At 43.1% G+C, this 23,119-nt stretch overlaps 1 protein-coding gene across 1 annotated transcript in view; it reads left to right on the plus strand.

Annotated features, from left to right (window-relative positions):
• The first annotated feature begins 657 nt into the window (after positions 1 to 657).
• Positions 658 to 23,119, plus strand: part of LOC138579930 (adenosine deaminase-like) — a 325,526-nt gene continuing 303,064 nt past the window's right edge. Inside the window, exons 1-2 of the mRNA XM_069650151.1 lie at positions 658 to 797; positions 2,474 to 2,570. Of these exons, the coding sequence (XP_069506252.1) occupies positions 658 to 797; positions 2,474 to 2,570 (237 nt within the window). The remainder of the gene's footprint in view (positions 798 to 2,473; positions 2,571 to 23,119) is intronic.

Consider the following 23,119-nt stretch of genomic DNA (forward strand, 5'->3'; position numbering starts at 1 on the left):
GGACAAGGAGAAAGGCAACAAGAAGAGAAAAAAGAAATAAACAAGGGAAACAAACTGAATCAGATTTCTCATTTCAATCAATCTCAACTGTATATGCAATTCATCAATAGCAAACACCTAACCTCTGCAAAGAGGAGGAGCAGATATATTACGAACTGGGATGTTACTAACCTCTTAGTCGTGGCACGCCACAACCTTCACCGGGTCTCACTAAAACTTCCTATTATTCATTCTCATTTCAATGGGCGGCCCGCAGACAGCAAGAACTGCTATTTTTCACTCTAGTGCGCCATCAGTTTTCTATATTAACAAGAAGAAGCAGGAAGCGATATTATTAGACACCTTCTGGTCATCTGAAGTGTTAGGCGTGCACAGGCCAATGTTCCATCATATCCTCGGACACGTGTCGTATGGCCGTGTTCAAACTCTCACCACGATCCGATACATATACACAGTTTACAAACTGTTTGGGAATATAAGGGGCCCTCAACCTCGTATCTCCAGCGAACCCACTTACCGCCATGATTGTCCATGGCGCTCTGCATCAACAGCAATGATTTACAACACCGTTCCGGAAGCACCCATTCACAAAATATACTCTTCACGTGATCCCACGTACAACCACGTGATGACCACGTAGCGCATGATTCAACGTGAATGAATCGACCACAGATGGCATCAAGTAAACACGTCTATGCAAGCATGCTTGTTTTCAGCCAACCTACCCCGAAGCCTGTATTAACACCATATTACAGAAAAAATCTGCACAACGCGTGCCTAGGTCTACGCATTGTAAGGTAAGCAACCATAGTGTGCACCTGGGACAGAAACTCGTGATCACTGCGCTTTATTGGTATTCAGCTAGCACATAAAGCTCTGGAAATTAAATATTCCAGTCAATCTGCTCATTCAAACCCAGTAAGTGACTTTTACTAAAAAATATGAGTTTCATCTCTTCCCTCGAAAGGGTCTGTTGTTGGAATCTTTTTAAGCAGTCCACCTGAAATCGTTACAGCTGTGGTCACGCATGATAAAGTGGCCCACCATCGGGCCATCAGGTTCCTGGTTCTGATGCAGCTCCTATGTTCATTTGTGTTGTGATGTGCTTGGTTAGTCTGATGTGGTTTGTCATGTGATTTATGATGTCACCAGAGTGCATGTGGAATGTTGATGCATGAGTGGGAGAATGCTGTGATGAGAAGTCTATATTGGGTCAGTTGAGCCCTCCCTTCCTGGGTGATGGGTGCCGGTGTCTTTGCCTTAGTCTTTCTTTCTCCTATTTGCTTATGTCTTAATCTTGGAACTGTAACTGTAACATAAGAACTGAAGTAAACTTAAGAAGTAACCTTAAGCTGCCTGGACTGAGCTTTATAACAATGGCGACGAGGATTTCCTTAAAATCAAGAACCCATATGCAAAGGAAGCTGATGGAACCAAGGAAACTAAGGAAGAAGCTGAGGATTGAAGTGACCTGCTGCGGGGGGTGCAGGAAGAAACAGGAAACAGAAGCATAGACGACACCGCCCCCAAATAACCAAGTAAGCAAATCCATCACCCAGGGCAGGACAAGGGAGGGGGTCCAAGGCCCACAGCAGAAAGCCCCTTTGGACTGAGATACCAGATAGCAACCCTTAAGCGGATGGGAGTGCTGAGTCCGGGGGTTTAAGTGTTAATATTGGCCTTAAATGTGGAAGAGAGGCTCCCTAATTGTCTGAACTCCCATGAATGGGAAGTGCCCCATCGGCTACATGAAATAGAAGCATCCCTGTGTGATATTATGGGGTTGAAAGACTTTTTCAAGAAAGCTAATGTAGAAATTAAGGCAAGAAGGGAAGACAATTTAAAAAGGGAAAGCCTCCTTGAGAATGAGAGAGGTCGAGAAGTACACAAGTCTGATGTTTAACCTGGCACTTAAGTATGAAGAATGGAGAAAGGCACTGCGAACCTGTACACTACTGCACTGTGAAGTGGCCGTTGGTCAGAGCAGGAGTTCTTCTGCGCTCCGTGTCATTTTAGACACTGATGACGTCAGTTCAGTAGCAGAGGGATCCGGTGAAGCAATCGAACGCTTTGGTTGACGTACCCGAAAAAAAAAAAAAAAAAAATGCCACGTTTGGGCACATTTTTCGGAGGGTCCCTGGGGGCCATGGGTGGCGCCCGCCCATTCGAGCCCCTGCGTTCCAGCCGTGCCGTTGGTTGGAACACACGAAAAATGCCTGCGCCATCTGTTTTTCTTCGTGTTCAGAGCTCCGGAGTTTTGTGTTTCAAAAGGAGGCCGCATCAAAGGAAAGGCCTTGGAGACGTGGGTAAGCGTGATGACGTACCCGGAAAGAAAATGTATACGTTTGGAACAGCAGGGCATGGAGATATACCTCTGCATTGGAGTAAAGCTTCTGCATTTGCTTGCCGTGTGATCGGGTTTCATGAAAATGGAATGTTATTGCCAGAAGACCAGAGAGCAGCCTGATTAAAGGTACAGCAGCCGTGCTGAGTGCGAGGCAGCGCCGGAAAAAAAAATAAAAAGAGAAATATTGCAGTCATTTGTAGATTACAGCCCGCATCATTGCAAGGTAATGTGGACAGTTTGAAGAGCGCGAATCTACGAGGTGTTTATTTGCTAGTGAAGTAAATTATAGTGGGTGCTCGATTTTGACAGTGCCTGGGGGCAGAAGGCACATTGACTTACAGAGCACAGGGTTGTGATGTTAATGAAGCATCTCTGCAATGTTGTTTTTAACATGTTATATTTTGGAGAACATTCATGGTTTATGCTGCATTAGTAATGAAGGTGCTGAGACTAATGGTAAAAGTTGAATTTAAGCAGCATATGCCAAATTACAAAGTCTTGTAGTGAAAGGAACTAATGGGGAAGTGAATGTTAGTCGTAGTGCAGAATGTGCATGAAGTTTGAAGTGAAGTGACAAATGCATTTTAGGAAATATGCACAGTCAGTTATATGTATTCATCCGGTATACATATGGGGAATGTGATGAATATGCGAGATGAGTCAGAAGTTAGATGTGGAGTTCATTTCGGGGTGAGTGGTTAGTAAATTAGCAAATATGTTAGGGACCTAACATATTTCAAGGATTTGCAGGAATGTGGACTTCTGATTAGTTAAATTGTGCATAGCGGAATGCAATGCAATATGATGATGTGAGGTGAAGACTATGTGAATTGACCTATTTAACGTTTTGAGGATTTTCAGGGGTAAGTTGTTACACAACAACATGGACTTTTAGGCATATGTGACAATCTAATCGAGAAGTGAAGGAAAATTGCATATGCTAGGTATAATATGTTGGAGTTTAAAAAGAAAATGTTAAATGATGATGTAAAAATTGTCATGTATATCCATGCACTTGAGGTATGGAAGTGAAGGCATGTCACTAGCATATTATCTAGAATGCGTATGGAAGTTTAAAAGAATGAGTGGGTGCAACATTCATTTTTTAACTAGAAGTTTTAGATACTAGGGAGGTAGCGCCTCCGTTGGTATTAACAGTAGGAAGTTTCACTGTTTAGATGAGTTTGGTTTGGTGGTAGCGCCACTTAGAAGTGCGCTCTATCAGTGTTTTAGTTAGCGCTGTTTGGGTCAGGATATTGCGTTTTGTGATGCAACTAAAGTGAAGTAGCGCCTCGGTAGGTTTTAGTTGTGAGAAAGGGGAATCCTGAGGGTAGCGCCTTATCAGGAATTTTAATTAGTGGTTAGTGAGAGTTGCACAAATGTGAATGGTACTGTAAGCGTCTAATGTATTTGCTATAGCGGTAGTCTAGTCTAGTATTTTTGTTTTGGAAGTGGTGCACTCTTTGAAGAAATGATTCTTATCCTAAAGGACAGCTTGTGAAAGTCAGATGAAGCGGGTTGCTGGTAGGGGACGCCCTCCAGTAAACACTATGATAAAGATGAAGATGCTGTTCGAGGTGAAGAATCCCAGGGTGATTTGTTTATCTTTATGTGTTATGTGTTGATCCTGGCTATTTTATCTGGTCAGGGTTTGATTATGGGAACGGATTGTACTGCCATTTAGAAGAGAGTTAGAGTCAACCATATGTATTTTAAGATGGTCTTGGAGTTGACTGGCCAGCATCTCCAAGCTGTTTGAGGAGTTTTACACCATGGTATGGTCAGGTTTGCTTGATTGGCTTGGTCCGCCTATATATATATATATATATATGTATATGCTTGTGCATTTCTGAGGCATGCCTGTTGCTGGTTGTGTGTTAGTGAGCTGTAGAATTTTACTGAACCTCTTATCTGTCTATGGTGATTTCGTTGTCATCCTGATGACTAGTATTGCGTCGGGGTGACAAGTAGGTGCTTCAGGGTGGCAGCCTGAAGGCTCACCTGTGGCGGGGGCGAGCAGGAGGACCAAAGTTATTTAGTGATGGTTATGGTATTGTGGGTTAGGTATAGCCTTGGATCTGGGCTGGTTTGTGTCTAGTGTGGGAGACTAGAGTCTGCTCGTGGCAGGGGTGGATGGGAGGTGATTAGTGCTGTTATTGATGGTGTTTAGGAATGATAGGCGGAGTTCTGAAATTGCATAGTTGTGGGCTTTTCAAGTGAAACCTCCATTGCTCTTGGGTCTGGATGAGATATGTGCGTCGTGCTTTGTGAAAATGTCTGATAGGAGGGAGATGTGTTGTGAAGCTTTTGTTGCAAGTGTGTTTTGTAAGGGGGAAGATGTGTTGTGATGTGCTTGGTTAGTCTGATGTGGTTTGTCATGTGATTTATGATGTCACCAGAGTGCATGTGGAATGTTGATGCATGAGTGGGAGAATGCTGTGATGAGAGTTCTATATTGGGTCAGTTGAGCCCTCCCTTCCTGGGTGATGGGTGCCGGTGTCTTTGCCTTAGTCTTTCTTTCTCCTATTTGCTTATGTCTTAATCTTGGAACTGTAACTGTAACATAAGAACTGAAGTAAACTTAAGAAGTAACCTTAAGCTGCCTGGACTGAGCTTTATAACAATTTATACGGATCCTGATTTTGCGTTCCGTTTTCCCAATATATAATGTGGGACATGAACACCATATGGCATATACCACATTGCTGGAGTTACAATTTGAGAACATTTTCTGTGCCCACAGTCTCGGTAACCCGATATCTACCTAAGTGGTACAGCTGGTGAACTGACAACAGATACAAGCCCCACAAGGTGAATGACCTCTCAGTTTGGGCAAGCCCCACTGTTGGGTGATGGTAATCTGAGCATCGCCTTTGTTTCTTATATTGTTCCTGCTTACCAGTTCTTTAACATAATGTCTGCGTTTAAAGGCACATCGGGGGGCTTCAACAGGTATTTTGGCTTTGGCTAGAATATGCTAGTGTTTTTTCACAATCCTAACCACCTGGTTGAATAGGTGGTTAAAGGTACTGACAAACACTAATGTGTCAGCCTTGCCAGGAATGGGTTTAGGCCTATATTCTAACAAGGCTTCCCGGTGGTTATTGGATGCTCTCTTTAGAGATCTTTTCACAATTTTTTTAGGGTAGCCACGCTGAATAAGATTGTGACTAAGTGCAGATGCCTCCAACTGGAAAACCTCTCTGTTACTACTGTTACGCTTGAGCCTCAAAAATTGGCTGAACGGCAAATTGTCCCTCAGGGCCTTAGGGTGGAAACTATCATACCTGAGGAGCGAATTACGGTCCGTGGCTTTATGAAAAGGTTTTAGCTCAAGTTTTTTCGTGGTGGGATTGGAAATGATCGTGAGATCTAGAAAGTCTATCTGTTCCCTATGGTAATTCAATGTAAATTTAAGAAAGGGATTGATCCCATTCAACCATTGAAAGAAAGCCATTAGGGTAGTTTCATCTCTGTGCCACACCAGTAGCACGTCATTGATGTATCTCTTCCTTACAGTAATATGTTGCTTAAAGATATTCTTTTCACTGTAGACACTCATGTGTTCGAAAAAATCAACATATAGTTTTACCAGCAACGGGGCCACAGCCGACCCCATAGCGGTCCCATGGACCTGTTCGTAAAACTGTCCATTAAACTGAAAGTAATTCTCAATTAGTATATTTTACATCATTTTGTACTTTAAGACACATAGGGCCTCATTACACGGACGGCGGTAAGGGTTAACGGTCACCGTTAATGGTAACGGTGACCGTTAACCCTTACCGCCGTACTACGAGGTCCCTTTGCGGGTTGGGGAATTTAACGCCTGCTTTTTGCAGGCGTTAAAACCCAACCCGCAAAGGGACCTTGGTGCTAATTACGGCACCGCAAATTTGCGGTACCGTAATTAGCACCTTCCCCATTCCCATTATGCCCTATGGGGCAAAAATGGGAATGGGGAAGGGCAATGGTGGAAGGGGGAATTACCACCCCACCAACCTTGGAGTAGGGCGGTAATTCCCCTTTCCGCCAAGGCGGTGCCGGTAATTTACCGGCATGGACCAAGGTGCTAATAGCACCTTGGTCCACTGCCTACCGTGTAATGAGGCCCATAGTAAAGATTGTCATTTAATACAAGTTACAATTAAACTGCAAATACATTTTCTCTGAACATCTGAATTATAAGGACATGTTATGAAATCCAGTTTTCTCTAAGCTTCAGAATTGTGTGAATGTGTGCTTTGGGGACCCAGTTGGGGTTCCTATGCAGATAACATATCACAGGTGCTTGGGTCTTAAAACAATGAGTCAAGTGGGGTTGAGTGGGCACAGCTTGTATTTATCCCAACATTTTGTAGTCAGCTTCTGTGGTTTTAAATCAGTTATTTGGTCCTGTCGCCAGATCTCTCCCCATTTGCACTTTGGGGTGATACAAAATGATAGATGAAAATTGGTCAGGGTAAGGTATCTCAGACAACTGGAAGGACCTGTGTGGGAATCCACTTGATTTGTTGTATATCATTATGTTAGTCTTGGTTTATATGTAAATGAAGATTCATCTGGTAGTTCGTATGTTTTCACAACAAGTAGTCTTTATTTTTAGAATGATTCAAAGATAGGCCTCTGGCGAATAATGTCCAATGCATTTCGGTCAGTGAAGACCATCTACAGGGACTATTCAAGAAAATATAAACAAAGACAAAACGTGCACTTAACATTTAAACTTTAGAAAAAAGTATGTGGTCATCTTCTTACATGGCATACTTGGTAAAATGTACCTCATATTATTGCCAGCCTTCCTTTTCCTTCATATGGGGTAAGATCAAAGTTATTTTGTGCTGAGTCCGGTGCCCTCCATCACTCTGAAATACATGAGTGCATCCACTAATGTTACATTATCCTATAGATTCCTGTGTTACCATAAAACACTCACAGTGTAGTTATATATTGATAATGGTAAATTCCATACCTTAATCCATATAAATGGATGGGTTGGCACAAGTTCTATTCAATGCAGGATCTGTGTGTTGTGATATTGCAATGTTATAGTGGGAACCCCCAACATGTTTTGAAAAATGGGTCCATAGTTTTAATTTCAATGCTTAAAGGAGCAAAATCTTACCTTATTTGGAAAAAGCTGTGGCAGCAAGGCACCGATTCGCACGGATGCGTGAGATTATGTGCTTTGCTTGTTTATAAATGCATTAAAATGGCGCTGGTGTGCGTTGCATGATGATGCCATCAACGCAACGTGATGACACCATCACGTGCCAGCGGCCATTTTGGAATTAGACTTATTACGTGTTTAACATGTATTATTCACATTACCCATTATTTTTCTGTGGAAATGGGTGATGAATTATCTGATGGTTGCATTCTGGTGTATAATGTTGATCATTCCATTGTTGATACATTATAATCATGTTATTAACATGTTGAATACATTTCTGAAAGAGAATACAAATAGAAAAAAGCTCATGAGCAATTGTAATTATGGCCAACATGTTCAGTGTAGTACTGTTTTTCAGACATTTCCCATCTAGGTGCACCTCGAGTCCCTCACTATCCTTATCTATGCAACTCCCCTCTAATCCTAGTGCCCTACTACAATTACCATTGCAACTCACAACCTTGTACCAGCCTCCCACTAATCTCACCCCTAAAATGCCCCTCCTTCTCTGAGTACTTCACTATCCTTACCTCTTTAACCTATTTCTGCCCCAGTCACTCAAAACCCTATGCCTGCAACCCACATCTCATCCTAGTCCGTCATTACACCTTGCAATTTTAAGCCCTGCAATTCCAATCTCCTCAGTACCTGTCCCACTGCAATTTCCCTCCTCCTGGTCCCTCACTATTCTTACCTCAGCAAATGGTCTCCTTGTCCGAGCCTTTCAATATTCTTACCCCTCAACTCCTCTTCTCATCCTGGTCTTTCATTACCCTTACCCTGAAACGATTTCCCCTCATTGCACATGTCTCTCATTAGCCTTCACCCTGCAACTACTATCCTCGTTTGAGTCCCTCATTAGCCTTACTCCCATAACTCCTCTCATTATCCCAATCCCTCATTACACTTATTGCTGCAACTCTAATCATTCCCCAGTCTCTCATTACCCTTATCCCCGATTTACTGTCATCATCCCAGCCCCTCACTGCTCTAACCCCCAAAATGCTCCACCTCGTCCCAGTCCCTCACTGCACTTACCAATGCAATGCCCCTCCCCAACCTTTCCTTCAATACATTTACCTCTGCAACTACCCTCCTCGTTCTTATCACTCACTAGCTTACCCCTGCAACTCCCCCCTCATCCCTCTCCCTTAATAACCTCTACACCTACAACTCCCCTCTTCATCCTAGTCCCCCACTACCTGTAACCATGCAACTCCCCTCCTAGTCCATCACTACCTTACCCGGTAACACCTACCTCATCCCAGATCCCAGTCCCTCATTTCCCTTATCGATTCATCTCTCCTCCTCATCCTAGTCCCTTACTACCCTTATCCCTACAATTGCTATTTGTGTGCCAGTTATCCATCACCCTTAGCTCTACAACTCCCCTCCTCCTTCCACTCCGCCACTACTCTTACTTTTGCAACACACCTCCTTGTCCCAGCCTCTCACTACTCTCGCCCCTGAAATCCCCCTCCTTGTCCGAGTACCTCACTAACATTTCCCCTGTAAACCCTTCTTGCCCCAGTGCCTCTATGCCTGTCAACCTCATTTTGCCCCAGTTCCCCACTTCCCCTCAATACTTTAAGCCCTGGAACTCCCCTCTTTGTCGCAATCCCTCAGGTCCCTTCCCACTGCAAATCCCCTCCTTGTCTCAGTCCCTCATTACAGTTACCCCTGCAACTCTGCACCTCATCCCAGTCCCTCAATCCCCTTACCTCTGCAAATGGTCTTCTTGTCCCAGTCCTTCAATACTGTTACCCCTCAGCTCCCCTCCTCGTTCCAGTCTCTTATTACTCTTCCCATTCCTTCACTACACTTATTCCTGAAACTCCCCTCCTCACAATGCTAATCCCTGCAGCCCAAGTCCTCTTTTCAGTCCCTCATTAAACTTACCCTTTCAATTCCCATCCTCATCCCAGTCCCTCATTACCCTACTCCTCTTCACAATAGTCCCTCATTACTCTTACCATTGCAACTCCCTCCTCATCTAATTCAAACACTAACCTTCCCTCTGCTACTCCCCTCCTACTCCTCTATGTCCCTCACTATTCAAACCCCTGAAATGTCCCTATTCACCCCCTTACTCCTGCAACTCCCCTCCTCACCCAGCCACTCACTAAACGTACCACTGCCACTCCCCTCCTCGTACCATTCCCTCACAACCGTTTCAACTGCAACTCTGCTCCTCCTTCCAGTTGTCTCTCACCACCCTTACCCCTACACCTTCCTTACATATCCTAGTCCCTCATTCCCCAGACCACTGCAACTCCACTCCTCATCCCAGTCCCTCACTACCCTTATCACTGATTTTTATTCGACTAGTCAAAAGTAGAATATGTAATTTGAGCCAAGTCACACATGCCACTGCGCCACCATGTAGTCTGTGCTGCAAGTTCACCTCCAGTTCAGAGCAACGTAAATCAAGCATTGTTGTATGCACAATTCGCCAAATGCAAGTCTTTTGCTCCAGAAAATTGGCTTTGTTTTACAAGGCAGTGCAGATTTATACATAGCATAATCAACCAAGGAAAAAAGGTTCGTATCATCTTTAACTCCTCTCTCTCCTTCTCTCCTGACATCACGGACCTTGGCAAGAAGTTCCATTTCCAGATGCATCTCCTCAGATGTATGCTCCCTTTCCTCACCTTTCCCCAGAAACTCAATCTCTCCAGAGTACTGGTCCTCTCTAGACTGGGCTACTGCAACAGCCTCTTCCTTAGTCTGCCCAAATCCTCCCTTTGCCCCCTCCAACTAATGCAGAATAGGGCTGCAAGACTTATCCTTGGCCTCAAGCCCAGGGACCGCATCTCTCCAACCCTAAAGTCTCTCCACTGGCTACCGGTTGCTGCAAGGATAGGATCAAGTTCAAGACCCTCCGCATCATCTGCAAGGCGTTCTGGGGCCTGGGTCCCCGCTACATCAAACTCTCTCTCCCTAAATACCTCCCTGCTGGAGGCCTTTGGTTTTCTAGCTCCAACTCTTTGCCGATGAGAGACTTTTCCAAGCAGAGAGTGGGGTAGATATCTCTCTTCCGCAGGTGCCTCCCTGCCCCTGTCAGACTTGAGCTGGATCTCCTTAAGTTCCAGAAGCTTCTCAAGACCCTCCTTTTCTCTTCCTCCTTCCTTCTCTCCCCTCCCCTGCTAATGTCCCTCTATGCCTCATTTTAACTGGCTAACTGGTTCCTTCTGATTAATACAGGGTACCAGGCCCTCCTCGACCAGTCTGCTCCTGCCCTTGGTCTACCCTTACTTCCTCCCCTAACCTGCACTTACCCTACCAGGCTCCGTCCCCCTGCACTAGCCTGGCTGGGCCTGAACCCCTTGAGCCCACCCAGCCCTGTTTTTGCTGTATAGGTGCATTATAAATACCCAATAAATAAATAAAAATAAACCCAAGATAGACATTTCTCAAGGCTGCACACAAACACATATCTGGTTGCACCCTTGTTAGGGATCATCAGTGCAGTATACATGTGCATTTTCACACATACCTCCTCACAATTGTAACCAGGAAAGCAAAAGATAAAGACACCAAATTCTTCGTATTTGGTTGTCAACAACACTAAACACATGTCAAATTATGAGATAAGGGTTCTATATTGCATGTTGTATTACTAGAAATGCTGCCTGTTGTAAATGCCACGTGATTGCGAGGTGAAATACTTCATGAAGATACCCCCAATCTTTACCTCCGCACAGGAAGTGAAGGTTGCTGTTGTAATCCCGACCCACACGCAGATGTTTTTAAAGCTGTTTCACATGAAGAGGGCTATGCTAGAGAAAGGAATTGAAAAACGCCGTGCACATTCCAGAAATACATTCAGAAAAATACTTTTTGAAATTAATTTCTGAAAATCTTTTTTTTTATTGTTGTTTTTGATGCGAGCATCTTAACAACACATACAAATCAACAGTTACAATTGCATAACATATAATTGCATAACATATAAAATAAAATATCAAAAAATATTTAAATAAAAGCAACACCTTCAACATAATATTTTACGAATTTTACAGATTTTTTTTAAAAAAAGAGCCTATCCTGTGCTCAACAAAACCACATAGATAATGTTTTGCATCAATTCTCAATCCTATTCTATAAATTACTTTGATCATCTCAAACAGCATTTTCAAGAGGAGCAGAAACCCAATATGTCATCTCTTTCTCAAACTAATAATTCAGTATTGGATTTTATGACCCAAAATAATTCTCGTTCGAACCTCATTATATGGTCACATAAGCATCAGCACATCAATATTAGTTATCAATATTAGTTATCCATTTGCTTACACCTGGTTATAACATTAAATAATTCTCACAATGTATTCTAAAATTTTCAGCACCAGTATCAGAGCTTTCCTATATCCCCACATACATTGTGACCGTAGTGTTTCTAAAGTAGCACCACTATTAAGGTTTGCATAAAGACCCAGATATTTCTGCCTATCATGTTTAAAAAAGACGCAGTATAATATAAGATGTTTCAATGTTTCAATCACATTGTGAATTTTGCAGAATCTACAACTCTCCTCATATGGTATCCCACTAGTGTTTTTCCAATGTTTCGTGCGTACTTTAGTTGCCAAAAGATTGAATTTAAAACACATGTACATTGTTCTTACATTATTACAGGGAACCTGCCTAATATCTTAAAGGTAGGGTTTTTGCTTATGATGAAATTTTGCATATTCTTCATACGATTTGTAATTCCCAATCAAATCGGATGTATTTGCCCAATCATGTTGATACAGTTTCCTTTTGCTAACAAGTCCTCTGGGTGCATCGCAATGATTTCCAGACTTTGTTTTAACAAGTTACAAAAAAGGTAGAGTGATTTTGGTTTGCCATTCTCCATCATAACAGCCAAATCTTCATATAATGAATTCTGCATTGGTTATAACATTTTTGCAAAATTTGACAATCTTCGCCATAAAAACTTTGATGCTAGAGATGTACACCCTAATTCTTGAATGATAATAGAATTAGGCAGCGAGTTGGGTAAATGCAAGACCTTCTTCCATATCATGCCTTGGATGGTGTTCAAGACAGAGCCAATAGATAAGTACACAAAGGATAATTGCTTCCACCTTAAGAAGGTAGAACTCAATAAGTGGAAATAAGGAAAACCTACAGACCTTGTGATGTAAAATCTTCATCTGTGCAATCAGAGGCATTATTTTAATAGAAATCGCTGATTGCCATTTCACTAACGAGTCAGTATTATAGCCTAAATAGATCATATCCAATGCACGTGGGATCATAATTCCGTTCGTTTGCCATATATAAGATATGATCTTTCTTTTGTTAGTAAAGACAAGTATATCCGATTTTGCTGGGTTTATCATGAGATTGTGTTTATCGCAGAAAGTGATACAATTTATTTTGCAAACCAAATGCAGTCCGGTCAAAAAGGATCACATCATCTGCGAAAGCAAGTCAGTTAATTCGAAAAGCCCCTAATTTGACCGGAAAGCAATCAGCATGGGTCCATAGGTTATCAATGTCGGCAAGATACAAATTAAATAAAATGGCTGCTAAATTGCACCCTTGTTTTACACCTATATATGTAAATATAGGGTCTGTTAGAAGCCCAGTTTGATCGATTCTGACCCTATAACTTGTATTGTTGTGCAATAGGGCAATCATGGCAATGATATGAGCTGGAATCTGGAAGGCTTGCATTTTTCCCCATAGAATATCCCTGATGACACTACCAAAAGCTGAGGAAAGATCTAATAGTGCTATAAAGATCAGACCATTGTCCGCCTGATGAGAGGCCAGTAATAAATGTGCTAGAATTGTGGCATTCACTCGGGTACCCATTCCTTTCCTGAATCCGGTCTGGAAACGTGATAGAATGTGCCGGGTTAAAATAAATTCATTAAGCTCTCTAAGAATTAAAGAGGCAAAAACCTTTGCAGACATGTTACTGCCAGGCAGTAGTACTAGCAGAGACCTGCCCTTACCGGGCCAAAATGCACCACACTTTTAATAACGAGGGATAGAAGTTGCCAATAGTCACTGTGGATAATTACACAATGTGCACTTTGATAATCTACATCATGCACAGTCTACTAGTTAAGCAGCACCTGGCTATAAAGCTGACTGTAGCTTTCATGGGTAGGGAAACTATGTGTGATTATTGACTTTCTTCCATCCACGGGGTGGCGTACGGGCTGGGTGGGGAGCGCCCAGAGCCAAGTGCAAGGTGCAAAACTGATATACTTGAGTTTCAAACTGCTGAATCAGGAGTTGCCGCAGAAAGCAATCGTTTGGAAGAGGACGGAAAACATGACCGCTTTTGACAAACCTAAGGTAATTTCTAAATATACCTCAGACATGCTTGTGAGAAGAAAGAGAACAGGCGTGTGAGGGAGGGGGGACTGACCTTTAAGCAATGCTAGTGTGAGTTGAAAGAGAGAATCTTCATATTTTAATGAATTTCATTATTTATTAGTGTAACGTGTTGGTTTCCTGTTTATCTTCAGAGCGGTTTTACAGATGGCAGATAGGAAAGTGAGGGTGTGAGGCGGGGGGCGTGTATATGAGGGCCGGTACTGGGCAGCACACAGAGCCAGGGGGAAGGTACAAAACCGTACAACCATACACGAAGATTTCAAACTTTACATGCGTCATAAAGATGTATGCTTCCGTGGCTTATGGTACTTTTCATTGTCAGGCTCAGGGCGTGTAATTGTGTAACCCACAAGGTTGCATCTTGTGAGTGCATGGATAGCCTGCCAGAGGCATTGCTGGGCGTGGGGGCTGAGGGGACTATAGGCCCGGGTCTTTTGGTTGTAGCCCCGGATAGAAGTTCGAGGGACTACAACTAAAAGGCTATAGCTAGCCCCGAATCCCGCCAGAACCGACAGTAGCTTTGCCCCTGATTTTTTCCAGACCTAGCAACACCCCTGTTAAGCCTGCGAAAGCGTGGCTATTGCCCTAGAAGCAGCAATGAAGTTTTGAGATCCCTATATCAGACACACAGGCTTTCATTTCAGAGGTTTCTGTAGAACAGAAAAGGACATCAATTCAGTGGTAGAGAAAATCCCTCTAAAGGGGATTTAATGCCTGAGATCATTAGTATTACAAAGATTTTGTATGGCATGGACGTAAACCCTTTTCTGCTATTGGAATCGTTATCACTCCTTGATGCTCAGGTTTGGCGCAATGTATTAGACGTCCCCACATCTGTCCCCATTGACGTAATCTGGTACGAACTGGGTAAAACATCTCTCCAAACACGTGTTCAGTGGAAAATATTGACTTTGATCAGGAAAATTATATGCCCAGAACCTGAATCCCTGTTTGAGGACGGAAACAATTTTGGTATCGGGGAAAATGTAGATGGTTAAATGAGACACTTGTTTATTGTGAGCTGCTCAACCGACGACCTTAAAGAAAATCCATGCTGCGTGAAGAGGGTTCTTTTTTCGAAGTGAATGGGTAGATACAGTTATCCCTCCATGAAACACCTTAGGGGAGACAATAAAACATAAGGCATTTTAGCACCCTTTTTGGCGTTATAACCAGCTAAAGAGATTAGGCTTTCATGTTTGTGTTTCCGCTGCAATCTTTTTTCTACAAAGCAAATATTGATTAGGCAAGTTCGCTTGGAAGTTGACCATTTGAACTGACATTTTGCAAAAGGGGAGGGGAGAGTGAAACCCATAGACATCTTTTGATATATTGCCCAGTGATGAGATGGAACCATTTAATAAAGTTCTGATTAGCAATGGAGGAGGGCTTGGGAGACCACGTTTGGGCTGAACTGTCTCTCTGGACGTACTTCCTCCACAGTTATTGCAGTCATATCTTTTCTTAAAGCCTTTAACTTAGAAGAATCTATTGGGTGTCCAATTTTGTGTGTGCAGGGAGTGCGTAATATGCATGATCTGTATGATGTTTTTTTTCTTTTTTTGCTTATTAATTCGGTCTGATGGTTGATGATACTTATTGATGTAATATTTTTTTTTTTAAATTGAATGTGTATTTTGTACTAGAAATGTTAAAGGTTAATGCTTCTTCAACATTAACAAAAATATAGAAAAATGTGTGCTACTGTGCAAACATTTCCGCAGTATCATAATATCTGAAGGTTACAGAGCTTTTTATGTTATTTGTTAATTTGTGTTGCATTTGCAAATTGCTGGAAAACTAGATGTTGCCTCGAAGCAGTGAGAGGCATTGCTGCACCTGCGTGGGTCTGTGGTAGATCGTGGCTGCACTCACAGTGACGGAGTAATGGCATCATTAAGGGGGTCATTATAAAAAAAGTACTCATTAAACTTACATGTATTGCTGTCCCCTCTGTGCAGTTTTCATTTTTTGCTTTGCAAAGCGCAACACAGGCATGACAATCTGGGCAGATCTAGATTTGAATATATTCTTTGGTTTTCCTGCTGCAAACAAGTGAAAAAGAAGGCTCCTGCCGTGCACAATTAGTGGGAGATATTGCATTGGAATCCAACCGCTTCTTTGCAGGCTCTTAAAGCTGACGGACTCTACAGGAATCTAAGGCGTTCATGTTGTACAGGCGTGAATTCGTTTGTTTTGGGCAGACTACGTGGATGGAGAGCCCTAAATGATGATTCCCTTCCCTGCAACCGCTCTGCCGGCATTAAATGATGATACCCTTCTATGCCCTGCTTTGCCCTGGCATGAAATGATTGCCTTCCATGCCCCCGCTCTGCCGGCCTTAAATGATTCCCTTCCATACCCCCACTCTGCCGGCCTGAAATGATTACCTTCCATGCCCCCGCTCTACCAGCGTGAAATGATGATTGCTTTCCATGCCCCCGCTCTGCCGGCCTGGAATGGTGATTCCCTTCCATGCCCCCGCTCTGCCGGCCTGAAATGATTCCCTTCCATACCCCCACTCTGCCGGCCTGAAATGATTACCTTCCATGCCCCCGCTCTACCAGCGTGAAATGATGATTGCTTTCCATGCCCCCGCTCTGCCGGCCTGGAATGGTGATTCCCTTCCATGCCCCCGCTCTGCCGGCCTGAAATGATTCCCTTCCATACCCCCACTCTGCCGGCCTGAAATGATTACCTTCCATGCCCCCGCTCTACCAGCGTGAAATGATGATTGCTTTCCATGCCCCCGCTCTGCCGGCCTGGAATGGTGATTCCCTTCCATGCCCCCGCTCTGCCGGCCTAAGACTGCAAAATCCCCCAATGTATCAAATCAATTGTAAAACCATGCGTACACATTATACCTTTGTAGCTTTATATGGGTTACCCCTCATTTAACACTCAGTAGGATTCGAAAATACCCCCCTAACGGACATCCTAAGGTGGTCAAGCAAACTTGGAAGTATGCTACAGGCAGAACCTGTCTAGTGCGCGAGCAAAGCTAAATCTGTGACTAGTGTTGGTTGAGTGAATAAATCAATGACAGATGGTAACCAACATTTCTTTTTACAAGGAATAGCAGTACAACCAGTTGCCATCAAGGCCGTCAGCTCGGAAACCATTAATTATTGGACCTTTGCATTGCACCTATACACAAGTGCTTCCAGGTGACACAAGACGAGAAGGGGGGAGGAGGAACATGGGATATCATAAGAAAAACAGCAATAAGAAAGACAGACGGTTAAATTGGCCTTGTGACAATCCTACCGTGCAAGTGCTTAAGGAGATAAGTGCAAGGGAGAGGGGGTAGAGGGAGAAGTGCAATAATGGGGGGACTCTGCAGGGGGAGGGCAGGTCAAGTGCTGTACAGGCAAAGGTGGCAAGTGCCAGGGGAAAGAGGGGGGAAGGGGAGGTAAATTGCAGTGGGCAGGCAGACTGGGGAGGGATAGTCTGGGAAAGGGAGTCCAAGGGCAAGCGCTGGCGAAGGATGCTAGGAGGGACGGGTAGGGGGTGGTCTGGTCCCTGTATGACTCAGAACGGACCAGGCCCCAGTCGCAGCAGCAGGTGGAGAACTTAGCAAGGGAGAGGGAGTTGAAAGGCAGAGGAGAAAAGTAAGGTCTTGGAACTTTAGAGGATCTGGCTGAAGTCTGATGGGGAGAGAGAGGCTGTTCCAGAGGAAGGCGCCAGCCGACGAGAGAGATCTTCCTCCAACTCTCTGCTTGGAGAAAGGTTTGACCTGGAGAGATTTGGTGCCAGAGGACAGAAGAGTTCTGGCTGGGTGGTATTTAGGGATGGAAAGCTGGATGTAGAGAACATTCAGCTGATTAAGTCATATAAGTTATAACTAAGGTCAAACCTCATGGAAGGTTAAGAGAAAGATACTGATCACTGGATTTGAGGAACCTACCACTTGTCAACAATAACTTACTTTTTAAGGGTACTAATTGGACAGGCCTAGGGAGTGAAGGGTGTTAAAACGATTAAGGGATCATTAAATGGGGATGAGATCTGCCAAAGGACTACTGCAAGGGAAAAGAAGACTCATCAAGTATGTCCTGCTAGCTTCCTACAAACGTATTTTTTGGCCCAGCCACATAAATCTGGTAATTCCGTTGCTGCCATTTTTTTACCGCTCTCACCATACCAAGATAGGAGCCAAAGTTCCTGGTCTTCCAATCAATTTGATGTTTCCCTGCTTGTGAGTTTGGACATGTAACTGGTAAAAGTGTCTTAGTTCAGGATGGTAAAGAAATCGTAAAATGGATCCTGGTGAATCTGTATATGTATCAGAGAAAAAAGAAATTCGGTGGATTTTCGATGGAATACTTTGTGGCAGACATAGCATTCTGGCTACATAGCAATTACTTGGGCTATTTGTTACTATCGCCAAGTAATTTCAATGTCACTGCCAGTTACTACTGCCAAATGTTTTAAATGTAGCTAGGAGTGCTGCAGAGTGTTCAGTGTTGCTTAGAATCCAACGTGAAAAACGTGCTGCCAGTCTTTCTTTCCTGACACTGCCAGGAGGCATGTCCCCTTTGCCTGTGTTTCCTCACAAAACCTTCAGAAGCCATGTAGCACGAGGAGTGCTGCAGAGTGTTTGGTGTTGACTAGAATCCAACGTGGAAAACTTGCTGCCAGTATTTCTTTCCTGACACTGCCAGGCATGTTGCATTTGCCTGCGTTTCCCTATAAAACCTGCAGTAGCAGGTGAGCACGCAGAGTGTTGTAGAGTGTTTGGTAGTGTGGTAGTGGCCAGTGGACACCAGTTTATATCTGCACAGGATTGTTTCAAAGCTGAAATGCTGCTTTGTGAGCTCAGAACTTTAACCACATCGAACCGGAAACTATACAGGTAACTGTAAGATTTCGACACTTGTGCCCACTGTACATCTAAGGAGTGGATTACTAGTGGTGGCAAAGTGGTGTACATGCCCATTCTTTGGAGCCCATAGGAGTTACTACAAGTGGTAATTCTGCCATGTTAATTCTGATGATTTTTGGAGGTAAAATGGAATATTTGCCAGGTGAATCCTTCACCTGTCCTCCAAAACTCAGAGTTAGGCAGTGCAGTAAAAATGTTGGTCTTTTAGTTACTGCCACAAAGGTGGCAGTAATGGAATTACACCACTTTTTGTAGAAATTGCGAACTCATAATGAGACCCAATGTCACTTATTGAGAAACTCCCCTCAGGAGGCATTTGGCACACATATGCTAACTGTGTGTTTGTTCTGCCAACAAGAAGTGCCAATAGTGATTGAATGTTTGCCTAGAATGGGTTTTATAGCTCCGTTTTCTTTAGTGTGGCAATAGAAATTTAATTGGTGATGTTTTAAGACTTAAAATTAAGGTAATCCTTGTTGGAACGTTCTTACTACAATTGTAGCCGATGTGGGAGGGTGACTCCAGGCCACAGAGAATCATATTGAAGACTGTTGGGGATAAAAATCCCAAGATTCAGGTGTAAGGTTGCCAACCAGTGCAACTCTAAATTTAAATATCAATGGGGTCAAGCTCACTTGAAATCTGAAGAATATGTGCTACCATGCCAGGAGTTCCTGCTAAGATTGCTTTGAGGACAGAGAGCTGCCTATCACTAACCTCGGGACTATTACAATACTTTAGCTCCATTGTCTGCTTGAAGCCTAATGCCTGGAAGACGTGAACAATAGTGCAGTAAACTCTGGCTCCCCATCCTTCTATTCAAGAGTGAAAGTCTAATTTGACAGGTCAGCCTTGAAAGGTCTCAGAGGTGACCAGTGAAATAGTTTCAAGAATCCATTCGCTTTTATCTGTGGATATGTATTTATCTGCATTTCTATTTATTTGTATTTATTTATTTGATTGTGGTATCACACACAATGATTTGATCAAAAATACCATACAAGAGCAATAGGCAGAACATTCCCATTAATGTTTGTTTTACAGTAATACGGTAGCTAAACACGGGTGTAACAAAATCCAGGAGGCAGATGGTGACGGTAAAGTGAGTACAGTCAAACTAGTGGAACTTAAATAATGGACTATACATGTATATTAACCAGTTTGTAAGGCAAATGCAATTAATTTACACCAGTTTCTTTATAAGCAGTTATTTGGAGTTATATACCAGAGAGAACTGGACAGAGGATTACTGGGGAGGAATTATGGTGCTGTAAATCTCATGGGCCCCTTCAAGTCATGGGAACTGCTTCTTCATGGAGGTCTTAAAGACCAGAACAGAAGTTTTGCTCTTAATGTGGGGGGTAGAGAATTCCAGTGATTGGGAGACAGGAGAGAGAAGGAGCCAAAGTAGGAGGCTGTGAAGGGTGTGTGTTGAACAGAGTGGGTGAACTGGGGTTAAGATTGCGTGAGATTGCAGAGTGAGGATAGGGAGGTATTGGCAATTAGAGTTAGCAGGGTAGAAGGTGCAAGGTCATGGATAGATTTGAAGATTTGATGGTGAAGGACGTTTGGTCAATGGAAAGATATACCATGCTGAGGCCATGGGTGGAGGTCAGGGCAGAACGTTAAAGGTTGAAACTCTGCTAAATTCATTACTTTTTAAAGGGATGAAAAGAGTAAAGTCCTGCACTAAGGGAACTGGATTAGCAGTCCAGCCTGTTGGGTTTGAGAGTAGAGATTTGTATTTTAGTGGATTGATGGGTAATCAGGGGGAGAGTTTGTGTATATTGAGTTGGACATGCCTAAATGACCTATCAGTAGAGGTGATTAAAAAGGTTTCAGATTGCTATCAAAGAGAAACCAAACGACTTGGTGGAATGTGTGAGAGGTTCTGGTCTAAATGATATAGAATGATACAGAATAGGGGACAATGGGTTGGACAATGACAATGAGTCAAAGAGGGAGGGTCCTAAATTTGACTAATTGAGGGGGAAGGGATCTGAATAATATTTTCTCACCTCAGACCCAGGGCCTCATTACGACCCAAGCGGTAAGGGGTTAACGGTGCCGTAAAAGGTGTCAGCGCTGTTAAACCCTTACCGCCTAATTACGAGGTCCCTTTGCAGGTCCCGACCTTAATGGCTGGTTTTACCAGCCGTTAAGGAAGGAACCCGCAAAGGGGCTTTCGAGGTAATTACGGTACCGCAATTTGCGGTACCGTAATTACTGCCTTCCCCATTCCCATTGAGCCCTATGGGGGCAAAAATGGGAATGGGGAAGGGCCAATGGTGAATGGGGAAATACCGCCCCGACAACATTGGACTGGGGCGGTAATTCCGCCATTCACCATGGGGGAGTTGGTAAAATACCGGCGTCAACCATGGCGCTAATAGCACCATGGTTAACGCCAGGGTCGAAATGAGGCCCCCAGTATTTAAATATGCCTTCCCATGACTGCAATATAATATTATCATAAACAGTGATACAAGTGCAAATAAAGAATTTACAAAAGCAGTAGCCAAGCACTCTTGCTTCTATCCATAGTTTGCCACTAAAAGTCAATTGGGCACATAAGCAAAATAGAATTCCTAAATATAATCTGTGCCAATATTTTGGTTGGACCGCTTCCATTTTAAAACAGGCTTTGATAGTTTTCTTCAAGAAGATCTGATATATAGTATTGTAATTGTTTAATAAACATTGAAGTAGCAGACCTAAAGTAGAGCTCTGTGTCAAGAGTAAACACAATTTAATGTTGAGACATGAGCTGAATACTTGTGTATCTAAAGCACCGTACATTATATGCCCCAGACCTAAAACACCCTTTTTATGGATAATACCAATATTTATATTACCACTATTATTTACATATACACTCCATATATATACATTTATAATCACTATAATATAACAGTGAGTATATATAATATATTGAGCTGATTATGAGAAAGAAGTTGTACACAAGCAATTGTTTTGTATTGTAGTCGTCATTTATATAGCACCATTTACCATTACTATAGTCTCAACGTGCTGGTGATGGGAACGCCATCGGGGACCACAGTTCAGAGTACTGGAAATTCTCATAGAGGTTTAGAACTTGTGTGTGCATTTGCCCAAGATTAGGACGTAGGTGGGCTGGCTAGTCTCCAGTCAGCAACCCAAGAGGTCAGGGACGTGCATGGGTGCTGAGGGAGGTCGTGAGAGTGTGCTAGTTCAAGAGACATGTTATGTGTCCAGATAGACCGAATTTGTCGTAGAGTGTCGCTGTATTCTAATGAAAGAGGTGTTGAAACAAATCTGGTGTAATCCAATCATTTGTGTGAAAGGAGAAGGTAACCTCATAGGCACTTCTAGGCACTATGGACATGCTGCCCTCAAGGTCTTCTACACGCACTACACCGGCTATCTTAGTACATCTTCTAGGCATGATAGACAGGCTACCATAAGATCTTGGGATCATAGTTTCTCTAAACGCAATAGACAGTCTACCCATATAGTCTTACTAAATATCTTCTTATGTCTATATTGGGCTATCTTCAGGCACATTCTAAGTGTAATATCAAGTATACTTGCATATATCTATGTGTTACAATCACTAACTTATAGATCTTCTAAGTGCAATGGATAGGTTATCATCATATATCTTTGAGCGCAATGGACAGGCTAACCACATAAAGTGCAACACAAGGGCCCACTCCCAAGTTCATCTGAGTGCAGCATACTGCCCACCCTCAAATCTATCAAACCTTCACAGATCCTCAAAGTGCAATATGTGCTACCTTCCCAATTTCTTCAAGCGTAGTACATGTGCTAGCCTTTACAGTTCTTCACATGCAATACATCTGCTAATCTGCCCAATTTCTTCTGAGCACAACCCATGTATTTACCTACCCAATATCTTCTACCCCAAATCCATCTAAGTCTGACACCTTTCCCACTCCCAAAATACATCTAACTATGAATCCATTTCCTGCCCATGCAACAACCCAAGTGCGACCCATTTCCTGCCCCCAAAATTCATCTAAGTGTGACATGCTTCCTGTCCCCAAAATGCATTCAGGTTCAACACATTTCTTGCCCCCAAAATTCATCTAGTGTGACACATTTCCTGCCCACAAAATACATCCAAGTGTGACACCTTTCCTACTCCCAAATTACAGCTAAATGAAATACATTTCTACCTCCAAATTACATCTGGGTGCAATACATTTTCAATCACTGTAATCCAACTAAGTGCAATACGTTTCCTAGCCCCAAAATCCATCTAAGTGTATCACCTTTCCTACTCACAAATTACAGCTAGGTGCAATACATTTTCTACCCCAAAAATCCATCTAAGTTCGACTCCTTT

The sequence above is a fragment of the Ambystoma mexicanum genome, chromosome 3p, assembly GCF_040938575.1.
Source record: "Ambystoma mexicanum isolate Mex_15411 chromosome 3p, UKY_AmexF1_1, whole genome shotgun sequence".
NCBI classification, from domain to species: Eukaryota; Metazoa; Chordata; class Amphibia; order Caudata; family Ambystomatidae; genus Ambystoma; species Ambystoma mexicanum.